Below are 13,602 nucleotides of genomic sequence, written 5' to 3'. Positions count from 1 at the left end.
TTGATTTCCTAAATTAACCTAACTAAAATGTAAAATAATTGTGACAGTTTATTTTGAAGTTCAATCACAATTAATTATTATGACATTTATGACAATAAAGTTTAGGCTACATTGTTTTTTTCTAAATGACATAAATTGCTGCCCGAAATTCCATGCTCCACACTGTACTCTGATAATATGATTATCAGATAATTCTTATTTACTTAGTTTAGGTTGTTTACTTATCTCCATGTTAATGTTGAATGAAGACGCTCTTTAAATAGATAAATTGTTAAAAACATTGATGTGAAATTAGTCGATGGTAGTGTATGCAGGGTGTTTTCGAAGTTGAGGCGTTCCTTTTAACACGAGGTACTATACATTATTCCTAAGAATTTTAGCCTAAATCTTCTTAGTAAAATGTTTGTATTAATGGAGATAATTGATTGTATATTTTTATTGTTTTCTAAAATTTTGAGTCCGGTCCAGTCTATTTCTCCGCTGTACTAGATTAATAACTGACGTGGTCCAGGATGGTGTCTTTCTGGAAATCGCTCTGCGTATTCTCTGGACGTCGCAGCTGCATTCTGATAACGTGATAACATTGCCCATACATTAGCAACATATCTGTGAGCTCATTATTTTCGTAATGATTAAGCCATTCCGACTAATTAGATGACAACTATGACAGTATTTTTGATTAACGTCCATGCTCATTTGATTTTTTTTGTCAATTCTAATTTCTAACAAATCAGCGCAAATTTGAGCAGGACCGATTTCAAAAATTTCAAAAAAATTAACTTATTGTATCTTCATTGCCGTACACATTTTAGTAAGGCGATTTTGGCTAATACTCTTTAGAACAGCTCATACTATCACATCTTAAAAGGAACGCCTTAACTTCGAAAACACCCTGTATAGTATACAGTTAATTTCAAAATTATATAGTACACCTAATTTTCTACAGTGTGAAATGTACTTCAAACAAAATGCCTAATCTAACCAAAAACGCGAAGTGCTCATTCTTTCCAAATTACAAGAAGAGTGGTGGATCCGGAGGGTAGCCCAGTATTGTAACATCACGAAGAGCACCGTGTAGGATAAAACAGACAATATTATGGTGCTCTAAAATATCAGCGACATTTTATGTTGTTAAACTTACTTGACCTATATAAAAAATATGACGCTCAAATTTCAAAAAGGCATCTTTACATGAGGAAATAGTTATTTGGATCACAAGTCCAGAAACTGACATGTTGCGAGTGTGAGTGATATTGCGTAGCCGAGGCGGTTTAGCCGAGGCGAAGCAACACGAGCACTTGCAAAACATTTTCTGGACTTGTGATCCAAATAACTATTAGTTAGTGTGAACGGATTTTGATAAATGTCACAACTTGTCAAAACGAAACGTCAAGCTCGTCGAACAAAAAAACGTTGTATTCAACTCGTTCGTGTGTAAATTGGGCCTTTTTTGACACTCGTGGCCCTTTAAAACACGAACTCATTAAATAAACTATTATTTTTGTTCGACACTGTCAGAATTTGAGAATTTTCTCCTATGTGAACGGATTTTGATAAATGTCACAACTTGTCAAAACGAAACGTCAAGCTAATTTTAAAGGTTTTAAGCGATTTGGAGCCTTTAAGGGGCTCGTCGAACAAAAAAACGTTGTATTCAACTCGTTCCACGCGTGCCAAAAAAGACCCAATTTACACACAAACTCGCCAAATAAACTACTATTTCATGTTCGTTTTCTGAAAGACATAACCGGGAAAGTGGTATACTCGTACTTATAACTAAATACATAAACTTTCCCGGTTATATAGGTACAGTCGATGGACAAATAAAACTGGGACAAAAATGACAATCACGTAAGTCAAAATTTACAAATTTGCATCGTTTAATTACGGCTTTATCACAAATAAAAAAAAAAAATAAATAAAAAAAAACAACTTTGGTATGACATACCGGGTGATCAAGAAGGACTGTTTAAGTTGGTAGTACAATTAAGAACATTTTTTAATTCGGTTATTTATAACACTGCAACTGGATATGTTTTGTTGGTTTATTTGACAAATATCTGATATAGGTATATCATTAATAACGACAAGCCACCAACAACCGGAAGTTACTCCTGTTATACGATTTAAAATACGATCCAGTGTTACCAACTTAAACAGTCCTTCTTGATCACCCCATATTATATAGACGCAGACAAATATATTGACAATTCAATGGTCTGATTTACATAGATTAAATTTTAAGTGTCCTAGTTTTATTTGTCCATCGACCGTACCTAACTTGACATCTGTCAAAGATAACAAAATTTACAATTAACTAATGTTTTTTTAAGACTTTGCCCAAAACGAACACGAAAAACGTTTTTTCAATATTCCTGCACTTTTCAGGTATTCGGCCTGTTTTGCATCACTTGGCTGATGCCTCGTGCTTCAAATTTCGGCCTCATATGTATATTTTCATATTTGATGGCGGAAACAAAAGACTGAGAAATGTCACAAAATTGTATTGTCAGTGTTAAATTCTTCATAAACCGTAAAGAGGAATGTTTAGGTGGTAATCCGTTCTTTAATTTTTGTCAATGGTTTTCAATCTATTTAGCAAAAATTTAAATTTACCTAAACATTCCTCTTTACGGCGTTTATGAGAAATTTGACACTGACAATACAATTTTGTGACATTTCTAAGTCTTTTGTTTCCGCCATCAAATATGAAAATACCTATACCTGAAAAGTAACCTGACAGCGCTACTCATATGAAAATAACTATTGATATTTGAAACTTTATTGTTCAATTAGGTATACACTAATTTTTTAAGGTTTTAAGGTTTGTGCTATTTCAGTTTCAATGCGTAATTCTAATCTTCTATCAAAATCATCTTTATTGAATTCATGTACTATGCCGGCCAAAAAATTTTGGCCGTCATTGTCTGTCAATTCAAAAAAAAAAATAATTGTAATCCGTACTTTATTGTCATCATGATTACCGTCTTGATTATGAACGTTATTTTTTGGGTGGTAAATTTCAAAACACAAAATTATTTTGTCATTTCTACTACACAGAACGTTTACCTCAGGTTATCTATGTACGATTGCTCTAATTTTGTTCATTCATGTCGGATTTTTGGAATATCTGAGCTTCAAACAGTTTAAATTGATTGTCAAAATGACAAGAATCGAAAGTAGGGTTACGATTCCTAAAGGTTTATTTACACTTTTCTTGAATGTCAAGAAAGTGACGGCCAACATTTTGTGGCCGCCATAGTACTAGATGAATTTTGTATGGGTGGTATTTTGCCCGTTTTAAAATATTTTGAACGGATCTTCTAAATATTTCAGTATTTATGGCCACTTGTAGCACAGAGGTTTTAGGGTTCTCCAGGATATCTAATAAGACATTGAAAGAATTTTCTTCCTTGGACGTTCTAATTTAGGTCGGTTTATTACACTACCGATATGACTAAATATTTTAAATGTTTTTGTTATTGTTGACTTAAGCAAGTCAACAGTAACAAAAACATTTAAAATACTATAATCATATCGGTAGTGTAGTAAACTTACCCTAGTACTATGGCGGACAATAAATTTAGGCCGGCAAATTTCTGACATTTCAAAAAAGTCAATGCAAGCGACCATTTATTGTCATTATGACTGATGTGTCAGTTTGTCAAACTGAAGGTTTTCAAGCTGTTTGGTGTTTCGTCCGCCCTTTTCGTAACTTACAGATCATGACGCACTAACATAACTGATTTGTAGTAGCACTTCTCTCTGGTGCACGCTTCTTTTCCCAATTTTAATTTTGATTATCGCTGTCATGATGACAAGAATGACAAAAATCGAAAATGGGGTTAGTTGAACATAATGCCAGCTTCACATTTTGATGTCAAGCCAATGACAGGCCGGCCTAAATTTATTGTCCGCCATAGTACTATTGCGATCAAAAAATTTTGGACACTAATGTCATCGTGCTGTCATACATTCTAAAACGACCCTTATGTATTAATAACCTCAATTTTGATTGTGTCAATTTTGAAAATGTGAATGTCAGATTTACCGAGAAAATATTCAAAAAGTTGTAAAAATCAGACAAATGGAATAGAACGAGGTTTTAATTAATAAAAAATATAAAACAAATACCCAAATGTATTCGCATATTAAAAAAATTATATTTTAAACCGGTGTCAAATTGACAACAATTTCATCTTTCATGTGACAGTTTTAATAAAGCATGATTTAGAGTAATTTTTTTAATGTGACAGAAGTTTGATGTCCAAAATTTTATGATCGTAATAGTACCATACCATCTTAATAGGAATCCAATGCTCCAATAAGCACTGGATTCCTATTAAGATGGTATGGTACTGGGTAAGTACTCCTATTATTTACAAAATTTTTATATTCTCAACCAGAGAAATGAAATATTCGAATTGCGACATTGTCTACTGCCATACGTTTGGTTTTCTTTTAATTTTTGACGGATTTGCAAATAAATGCTGCTTGATTTCCGTGTTTTCATTTTATGTATTTTAATTAAGTTTTATTTTTTTTTCTAAGATTCTTAATGATGCCCCTTTTAATCCATGTTCCCATTAAAAAAAAATCAAGTTAACTTTGTATTTTGAAAACTTATGGATAAAAAAAATTCAAAAATAATTGATAAGTAGCTTTTAATGAGTCCTAAATCTGTTTAAAATTTTAGCGTTCTAGCTTAAACCATTTTAGCAGGACGGAGCCGGTACCATAAATAATCGCAACCCTGTATAACAAAAAACTGCAGCTATGTTTAAAAAATAAGTATAATATAGAAAATGTGTGTTTATTGCATCTAAAAATATTTAAATAAGCAATACCGAATTGATCACATAGTCATTATAGAGATCCAGAGGAGTAATCGTTGTTATTTGCTTGTATGTGTAATTTTACGCTTCTTAAAAAATGTTGTATTGTAAGAGAACATCTGCTTACAGGGAATTAATTTTGGGAAATATGTCTCTTAACCAAGGTGGTATGATGACGGCACATCAAGGAGGTATCGATATGGTGGCATTTCAGGCAGCTTCAAAACTCTTCGATTCAAATTGCGGTGTTACTTCGTGCTATTCAGATTATCAAGTACCATAAACTCCATATAAATTCTGAAAACCATATCCGCAATTTTTAACCATTGTGTAGTTACACAATAAATCATTGTTACCTTTTTAACAGTATTTTCTTTGTAAATGTTTGTATGTACATATCTAACAAATAATTTAATGACAATTGTAGAAAGTGTTTTCGTTTAAGTATTTACATATTTTAATCTTGTGATAATAACATTCTTTCGTACGGTTTGGGTTTTACATTTGTATTTAAATCAAATCTGAAACTTTGTATTAATAAAATGAAAAAGTTACCGCTTGCAATTTATAACCTCTTCTTTTCTTTTTGATGCTCCGCAGAAAGGTCTTCTCGATGTAACAACTTATGTAGTTCTTTCATATATTGTGTGAATGGAAAACTTTGTAATATTCGTTCTATGCAAGACAACTCGCTGAAAATATCTTCTGTAAGCAGGGTAATAAAATGCACAAATTACGTCTAGATACAATGATCCATGTATGGAAAAAATTCCTTCTTGAATTCTTGTTCTTAACAGATGGTGTCTCTCAAATAGGATCATCAAAATTTTTTCGATACTCTGACGTGTTTGATTCCATTCTGTCTCACGTAGTTTTTCGAAAGCTTTTCTAATTTGTTCTTGCATTTCTTTTGACACTTGTTCAATTTCTTGTCGTTCTGCTAATAAAGCTTTGATAGAGAGGAAAATCTTTCGCGTCTACATTAAAAAATTTAAGTAAAAGGTAAATCAAAACTAAATTAAATGTACGCAGTAACCTCGCCAAGCTGCTTGAATTTTCGTTGCTTGTTCGTTGTAATAAGCAACACTTAAATCATAGTAATGCGCCTTCAGAAGGTCCGGTAAGTGAAGTCGAACTAACCATCCTCGTACGTATTTCTGAATGGTGGTTGCTTGCTTGTGCCAGTTTTTTATCATTTTGCGAACAGCGTAACCTCGCCATGTTCGCTGAATGGCCACCGCTGAGAAATATAATTTTTTATCGCTTTCTGCATAGTCCCTAAAGAGCAGCAGCTATTATATTGTGTGGTTGAAAAGGAATAGAATAAAAATATCAGTACAGAGCTATTTAAATAAGAAACAAATAAATTGCTTAATTTTGCATTATACATACTTACTTTTACACTTTTGAATATCTATATCAATTGAATTTCACAAAAAGTACTTACAAATATTTTTTCACGATTCGCTGTTTAATATTAAATGCGTCACAACATAAATGAAATACTGATGCCATTTTTACTAAAGATAAAGCTGTGACAATTTTCTAAAATGACGTTGATGTGTTTGCTTTTCATTTGTCAATATTTTGTACTGCGCTAAAAATTATATCTATAAATTCTAAATTTAGCATTCTATGGAATGTCTAGACATTTTAATACATACAGTGAGTTTTTTTTAAGACTGGCCATAGGGTTTTACATGCTAATTTTTCAACCCCCTGTTAACTTTTGTTCTGATGAAAATATTCAAACCATTTTTGGAACAAAGTTGGAAGATTTTTTAAACTATCGGAGAGATTACAATTCAATATCCCAAACTGTCGAAAAAGTTGTGAAAAAAATATTTTTTATACTCATATACCGTGTGAGCAACAAGTACTGATTGAGTTGGCAATAAATTCTGGTGATTTTTGGTGACTTTTATGTCATGTTCCAACGAGAAAACCATTTTATTAATAAAAGATTACAAAAACCAAGACGTTTAAATTTGAAATGTATACCGGCTGTCCATAATGTCAATAAAACAAACCGAAATAGGTACAATTCACAGTCTTGAAAATTTTATGTAATTTTTTTTATTGCCAACTGAAACAGTTATTGTTGCTCACCCTGTATAATATCACAAAAGCATAGAAAATAATCGATTACAAACGAGTCACGAGACGTATTTCAAAATCAAAAATCCACCAACAGTGCATTCTACCTCGAAAATACAACCGATAACGTCGCCAACTTTTGTTTTTAGTGTGTCTGCAAGTGTCAGAAAAAAGTGGGGTTATGAAAGAAAACAGTCGTTTTGGTCGTAGTTCATCGTGTTTTTCATTCTCATTTTATTATTTCACTCAAAAAGTATTGACATGGTAGCTAAAACCTTTTTGTACATAATAATTATTTTGTGTTTCGTAAATAAACTCAACAGTTCAATGTCAAATTTTGGCGGGAGGTTGAGCCAACCCAAAAAAAAAAATAAACTTTTCTAGGGATTTCTTTTTTTCTGCCAACATAATTCAACAGGTGGTGGATTTTTGATCCAGAGGAGTGATCAATGTTCGTTGCTCAATTTACATCGTCGAAGAGATGATGATAAAACTACAGAACTGCCTCAGTGGTGAGGCGAAAAATGCAGTTGTAGGGATGATGATGAATTACTTCATAAGAAGAATGAGGCACCCACTTCGCCGACATCTTCAGGTCCTTTGCAAATGACGCAAATAAATGACGACGAGAAGGAAAGTGAAAATGTTCTTGTGGTTGGACAAAAAAAACAGGTCTTATTGAGACAGATAAAAGTAAGACTATATGGAGAAGATGGTGTTATGGAGACTGTAGTCTTATGCGACGAAGTTTCTACCATAAGTCTTATAGATAAGGCCGTCGCCAATCACCTCGAGCTTAAATGTACTATTGGGAGCACGGAATTTCGGGCAGACTTGAAATTTGACTGATATAAGATGTGAAATAGGCTTTAGGTTCTTGACGTATTAATAACCTCATTTTATTATCTACTATAGGACCATATCATTTTGACAAATTGCATTCATCAATCCTGAAAAGTTACAAGTGCTTTGATGTGATTTTCCGAAAACTAAAGAGTCTTCGATTAAACTTTGGAAATCAATAACTAAAATGTAAAATAATTGTGACAGTTTATTTTGAAGTTCAGTCAAAATTAATTATTAGGACATTTATGACAATAAAGCTTAGACTACAACGGGTTTTTTAAATGACAAATAAATTGCTGCCCGAAATTCCATGCTCCCAATAGTACTATTGGGGACAAAATACTTTGGTCGTCATTCTTCTGTCACTTCAAAACAAATCAATGTAAACCAAGCATTAACGTCAAGTCAATAGTGATGACAATTTCAAATTATTGACTTTTCTCTTGACAAAAATATGGCACCTTCCACCATTCAAAAATTTAGAATCATCTCCCTTGTTTCTGGGGGATTGTCCATGGGCCAAATTGCCTTGTGGAAACCTTTTCAATTTTTCCTCCTAGGAATATCTCCTTCAGTTGTCCATTTTTCGGTATTTAACATTTTGCAATGATGAGTTTGACAGTGACAGTGGTTGACAGTAGTAAAAAATAAGGTTAACCGTCCTAAGGCTTGCTTTACAACTTTATGTCAGTCAACTGACTTTGACGACCAAAGTAATTTGTCCTCAATAGTACGTCAGAACCTCCTTGGACTAATGGACTAATGACATTGTCTCTCGACACAAGCGATCAACTAAAATCGACCTAAGAATTTCTGGTGTTGCTGCTGAAGCAAGAAAATTTACGATAAAGAACGTGAGAACCGTAGAAAATTTATCGTTGCCCAGACAACAGGTATCAAGATCTGACTGGGGACACCTTCATCTGAGAGACTTGCCCATCAGCGAATTCGACGAACAACCCATGATTTTGATTGGTCAAGACAACATCCACGTGATTGTGGCGAGAAAAGTGTATCAAGGTCCTCAAGACGCACCCATAGCTACGAAGACTCATCTTGGTTGGATATTACATGGTCCGGTGCAGCAAAAAATGGTATCAAAGCCTACACCTTCCACCTATGTCACCATGAATACCTTGACGACGACTTGCATGAGATTCTGAAGCGATCATTCAATACTGAAGCCTTCGGTGTAAATTTAAACTGTTCGAAGCAAATAAAGACGAAGCTCGCGCTCAAGAAACCATGAAAAAACCGCTAGGCATGTCGGAGACAGATTTGAAATTGGTCTTTTGTGGCGCGTAGTGATGACATTACTCTACCAGAAAGCAAAATGACTGCAATGCGACGACTGGAATGTGTTGAAAAAAGAATGGTACAAGACAGAAATTTTCGTCAACAATACTGCGAGAAAATTCAAGACTACGTCAACAAGGGTTATGCACGCAAGCTTTCTCCTAATGAAGCCGCTGTCGAAAATCCCAGATGTTGGTACCTTCCCCATTTTGGTGTAGTAAACATCAACAAACCCAACAAATTACGTCTGGTGTTGGACGTCGCCTCTAAGTCACATGGCATGAGCTTGAACGATAATCTACTTGCTGGACCTGATCTTCTGAAGTTCCTGGTAGCAGTGCTGATGAAATTTCGACAACAAAAAATCGCATTTTGTAGTGACGTGAGAGAGATGTTTCATCAAGTGAGAATACGTCCAAAAAATCGATGTACCCAACGGTTCTTGTGGCGGGAGGGTAATTCTGATCGACCCTGCGACGTCTACGAAATGCAAGTCATGACATTTGGAGCGACGTGCTCACCGACGTGTGCACAGTATATCAAGAATCTCAATGCTACAGAACAAGCCAAATCAGAGGAAATTTTGAATGCTATTGTCGACAAACATTACGTTGATGACTACCTCGATTCTCGATTGCAAAGACATCATAAATGAAGCCATGAAAACGATTTTAGAAGTCCGTCGGGTGCAACAATTGGGAGGCTTCGAATTGGTCAATTGGGTGTCAAACTCCAAAGAATTAATGGAAAAGTTATGTGCCGAGGAGAGAAAAAGCAAAACACTTAATCTCGACAGTGCTTCCGCATTGCAGAGTGGCCTCTGGTGGGATCCGATATCAGACACTTTCCAGTTCCGCCTAAAATCAGAGATGATAAATTTCGACAAAAATCAAAGACCTACGAAGAGGAACGTCCTTAAATTGGTAATGTCGATTTTCGACCCTTTAGGTTTGATCGCCAAGTTCACGATACGTGGGCGTATTCTGTTGCAAGAAATATGGAGATCGGGGATCGACTGGGACAACAGAATTGACCAAGAATTTCATCGATTATAGCTTACTTGGATCGACGATTTGCAAAACATTACCACCTTTCGAATTCCAAGATGCTATTCTACAGATTCATCGAGAAAAGTAGAACCACATGTCTCCTGCGACGCAAGCAAGAAGGCTTCCGCTGTCTCATCGTAGCCAGAGCCAAAGTCGCACCTACTAAACCGATTTCAATACCGCGATTAGAACTTCAAGCCGCTGTTATGGGTAGCCGCTTAGCTCGTTCGATTAAACAAGAACTCGAAATAAAAATTGACCAGACTTTCTTATGGACTGACTCAACGACTGTACTGCATTGGATTAGAAGCAACGGAAAGAAAGTGGGCCAGTTCGAATTACATCGCATTGGAGAAATTCAAGAGTTGACAAATACTGAAGATTGACGATGGGTTCCCTCAAAACTCAACGTTGCTGATGATGCCACCAGAACGTACGACACTGATGACGAAATCAACTTCGAAAGATGGTTCCTTGGGCCAGAAGCATCAGAAATACCGCTATGAAGCCATGTTTCGACCAGAACATTAAAGTTTTCACTCAAACACGACAAGTAACAGTCATTCAATTTGGTTCGGAGTCCACGAGGGTTTTGATAAAATACTTTAATGGATTTTATATTCTTGCCTGAGCGGTGATGCACATTCAGATTTTTTATTGCCCTTTTATTTGGTCCGTGTTTCTATTTCGAAAAAAAAATGAAAAGCTTAATTAATACTCCTTCGGGACATATCTTATCGTTGTTCATTTGTTGAAGTAGGTCGTAATCGGCTGTCACCTTAAAGGCGACACACTTTTAGCATTTTCGCGCCTGGGTGGCCTTTCAACTTGGAACTGCTTTTGGGGAAAAGTAGTTTGCAAATGTTCTAAAATCGCCTTCTCCTCTGTGTTTAATTTGAAATTACCAGGGTAAATATAAATTTTTCTCGGTGCCGCACTAAGATTCAACGATTTTGTCTTGCCCCTTACTGTTTGGGAATTTTTGTAATTTCGTTTCTTCCGTACAACGTCCGTCCAATCGGAACTTCCATCTTCCAATGTTTGTAAATGCCGATTGTCTCTTTCCTTCCATACTCCCTCCGCCCAATTGGAATTATCGTCCTCCAATTTACGATTAATTATAAGTCTTTATATCACGTCGTCAAGGGTATATTGACTTATCATTACATTGTCACTATGCAAAATTGGTGATTGCTATTGGCTAAACTTATGATGCATTATATATTCTTCTAAATCTTCTTTCTCTAATTTGCTGTTTTAACAAAGATGTTAACGCTTTAATTTTGAATGCGTTAATAAGCTACGGTAATCGAATGCAGGTTTTCACGGCCGTTGTCAATAGGGTTATTGTTTTCCGGGTTGTGCCGCGGTCGTCTGGATTGCTGGGTAGCTGACGTTTCAATAGCCATGCTGCTATCTTCTTCGGAGCTTGTAAATAAACTGGTGTGGTCTATTCCGTGTTGGGCTATTTATATGGTTGGTGGTGGGAGTGGTCCCCGTGGGATTGGTGGTGGGGGTGGTAGGCGTGGCTCGGTGACTGAAGTTAGTGGGGGGGTGCGTACATGGTCGAATGACGGAATTCCACGTGCTAGAAAGCTCAACCCCTTGGTCTCTGTTGAAATTATTTGGATTTTTTCTAATCTCGATTGCTTCCCTTATTAATCTTTGATGGTATTTGGATGTTTTAGCCAGAACTACTGTTTTTTCAAGGTCGAACGTGTGGTCTCCATCTTCGAATTTGTGTTCCGCCAATGCTGATTTCTCCTTATCATACTGCTTGATGGCCCTACTATGTTCCTTTAATCGACATTGTATTGAACGTCCTGTTTGTCCGATGTAGCATTTCCCGCACAGGCATTCTACTTTGTAAATCCCTTCAGACTGGAACAGGGGGAGTTTATCCTTAGGTGTTGGAAGGATCTGAGAGATTTTCTTTTCCGTGGTAAACCTGGTTCCAATGTTTCTCTTCTCCAAAATTTTCCTAATACGGTCCGTTACTCCTTGCACATATGGGAGGCAAGCAAATTTCTGGTAAGTTTGTTGTTCGGTGTGTTGTCTAACTTTTCTTGCAAATCGAATGTCCCTGTCCGAGAAACCATTGCATTTCAGCGCCCACTTAATATGTTTCAATTCCCGTTCTTTACTGTCTTCATCACAGATGGTTTCAGCACGATGGAGTAAAGTTTTCATCAAGGCTCTTTTCTGTTGTGGGTGATGGTGAGATTGTGCATTGAGGTATCTGTCAGAATGTGTTTTCTTTCTATAAACTGTGTGACGAAGCTGGTTTTTGTCCCGTGTTACCAACACATCCAAAAAAGGAATCTGGTTGTTCTCTTCTATTTCCATTGTGAATTTTATGGATGAATGGAGGCTGTTCAGGTGGTTCAAGAATTGATCTAATGATTCACGTCCATGTGGCCATACAACAAATGTATCATCCACGTACCGTTTCCAAAGTTTCGGCTTAAGTGGAGCTAACTCAAGGGCTTCCTGTTCGAAAGTTTCCATGAATAAGTTGGCTATGACCGGAGATAGTGGGGATCCCATTGCTGCTCCTTCCTTCTGTTCGTAGTAATTTCCTTTCCATAGGAAATATGTTGATGTTAAGCAGAACCGTACCAATTCCGGAATATCTTCCCGTAGTCCTTGTGTTATCAAACTCTGTTTGATTATCTCGACCGAGTCTTCGACGGGTACGTTGGTGAACAAGGAAACTACATCGAAGCTGACCAAGATATCTGTAGTGTCCAATCTCACATTCCTGATTGATTCAACAAAATGTAATGAGTTTTTTACGAAAGAATCTGTGTGTCCTACGTATGTTTGAAGATGTTTAGCAAGATACTTTGCCAGATTGTAGGTAGGGCTTCCCATAGTGGACACAATTGGTCGTAGAGGGCATTCTTCCTTATGAATCTTCGGGAGTCCATATAAACGGGGTGGTCTGGTAGATGATGGTAGAAGGGCGCGCTGTTCCTGTTGGGGGATTGAGGATTGTTTAATAATTTCTCTGGTTCGACGTTCTATTGTAGGTGTGGGGTCTTTCTTTAATTTGGTGTAATGTTCGGGATCTAATAGTTGGCTAATTTTGTCATTGTATTCATTCTGGTCCATTATGACGGTTATGTTGCCTTTATCCGCTCGTAAGATGACGATGTCCTTATCTTTTCTGAGTTCACTGAGTGCTTTCATCTCATCTCTACTAAGGTTTCGCTTAGGTGGTTTGGATTTTTTGAGGATTCTGCAAGTTTCAAAACGAATCTCTTCTGCTTCTTCCTTTGGTAAATGACGGATTGCTGTCTCTACTTCAGAAGAAATCATCACTGAAGTAGAGACAGCAATCCGTCATTTACCAAAGGAAGAAGCAGAAGAGATTCGTTTTGAAACTTGCAGAATCCTCAAAAAATCCAAACCACCTAAGCGAAACCTTAGTAGAGATGAGATGAAAGCACTCAGTGAACTCAGAAAAGATAAGGACA

General features: G+C 36.1%; 3 protein-coding genes across 4 annotated transcripts in view; 1 reads left to right on the top strand and 2 right to left on the bottom strand.

Moving 5' to 3' along the window:
- Positions 1-5,197, top strand: part of LOC138133823 (homeobox protein SIX6-like) — a 28,032-nt gene extending 22,835 nt beyond the window's left edge. The window contains exon 4 of the mRNA XM_069051792.1: positions 4,965-5,197. Within this exon, the coding sequence (XP_068907893.1) occupies positions 4,965-5,118 (154 nt within the window). The 3' untranslated portion in view covers positions 5,119-5,197. The remainder of the gene's footprint in view (positions 1-4,964) is intronic.
- Positions 4,793-6,429, bottom strand: LOC138133832 (spermatogenesis-associated protein 17-like). Of its 2 annotated transcripts, XR_011160542.1 has the most exons (6): positions 6,283-6,428; positions 5,864-6,113; positions 5,583-5,812; positions 5,408-5,527; positions 5,192-5,356; positions 4,793-5,132 (listed from the first exon to the last, which is right to left on the bottom strand). XR_011160542.1 is itself a non-coding variant. In XM_069051802.1 (5 exons), exons 1-5 carry the CDS (start codon positions 6,348-6,350, stop codon positions 5,293-5,295), a joined length of 732 nt encoding a protein of 243 aa, XP_068907903.1. In that variant the 5' UTR covers positions 6,351-6,429; the 3' UTR covers positions 4,793-5,292. The 2 variants fall into 2 exon arrangements, 1 of the variants encoding a protein (XP_068907903.1); XM_069051802.1 differs by having other exon boundaries at positions 4,793-5,356; positions 6,283-6,429.
- Positions 6,430-9,910: 3,481 nt separating this feature from the next.
- On the bottom strand, positions 9,911-13,428 carry LOC138125537 (uncharacterized). Its single transcript, XM_069040948.1, has 3 exons — positions 11,822-13,428; positions 9,976-10,089; positions 9,911-9,931 (listed from the first exon to the last, which is right to left on the bottom strand). The coding sequence occupies exons 1-3, from the start codon at positions 13,313-13,315 to the stop codon at positions 9,911-9,913; spliced, it is 1,629 nt and encodes a 542-aa protein (XP_068897049.1). The 5' UTR covers positions 13,316-13,428.
- Positions 13,429-13,602: the final 174 nt, after the last annotated feature.

This window comes from Tenebrio molitor, chromosome 1, assembly GCF_963966145.1.
Source record: "Tenebrio molitor chromosome 1, icTenMoli1.1, whole genome shotgun sequence".
Classification (NCBI taxonomy): Eukaryota; Metazoa; Arthropoda; class Insecta; order Coleoptera; family Tenebrionidae; genus Tenebrio; species Tenebrio molitor.
The sequence above is the reverse complement of the archived record's forward strand: the minus strand, read 5'-3'. Positions and strand labels throughout refer to the sequence as shown.

Bases quoted from the DNA above. Each gene is read 5' to 3' on its own strand.
- LOC138133832 (XM_069051802.1), bottom strand. From the start codon at position 6,350: ATGGCATCAGTATTTCATTTATGTTGTGACGCATTTAATATTAAACAG. The intron at 5,813-5,863 runs GTACATTTAATT...TTTTTAATGTAG, and splicing joins CAGCTTGGCGAGGTTACTGC to ACGCGAAAGATTTTCCTCTC. The intron at 5,357-5,407 runs GTTATAAATTGC...ACAAAGTTTCAG, and splicing joins CATCAAAAAGAAAAGAAGAG to ATTTGATTTAAATACAAATG.
- LOC138125537 (XM_069040948.1), bottom strand. From the start codon at position 13,315: ATGAAAGCACTCAGTGAACTCAGAAAAGATAAGGACATCGTCATCTTA. The intron at 10,090-11,821 runs GTAGTTCTGGCT...CTGTTGTCCCAG, and splicing joins CGTTCGACCTTGAAAAAACA to TCGATCCCCGATCTCCATAT. The intron at 9,932-9,975 runs GTAGGTCTTTGA...CTCTGATTTTAG, and splicing joins ATTTAAGGACGTTCCTCTTC to GCGGAACTGGAAAGTGTCTG.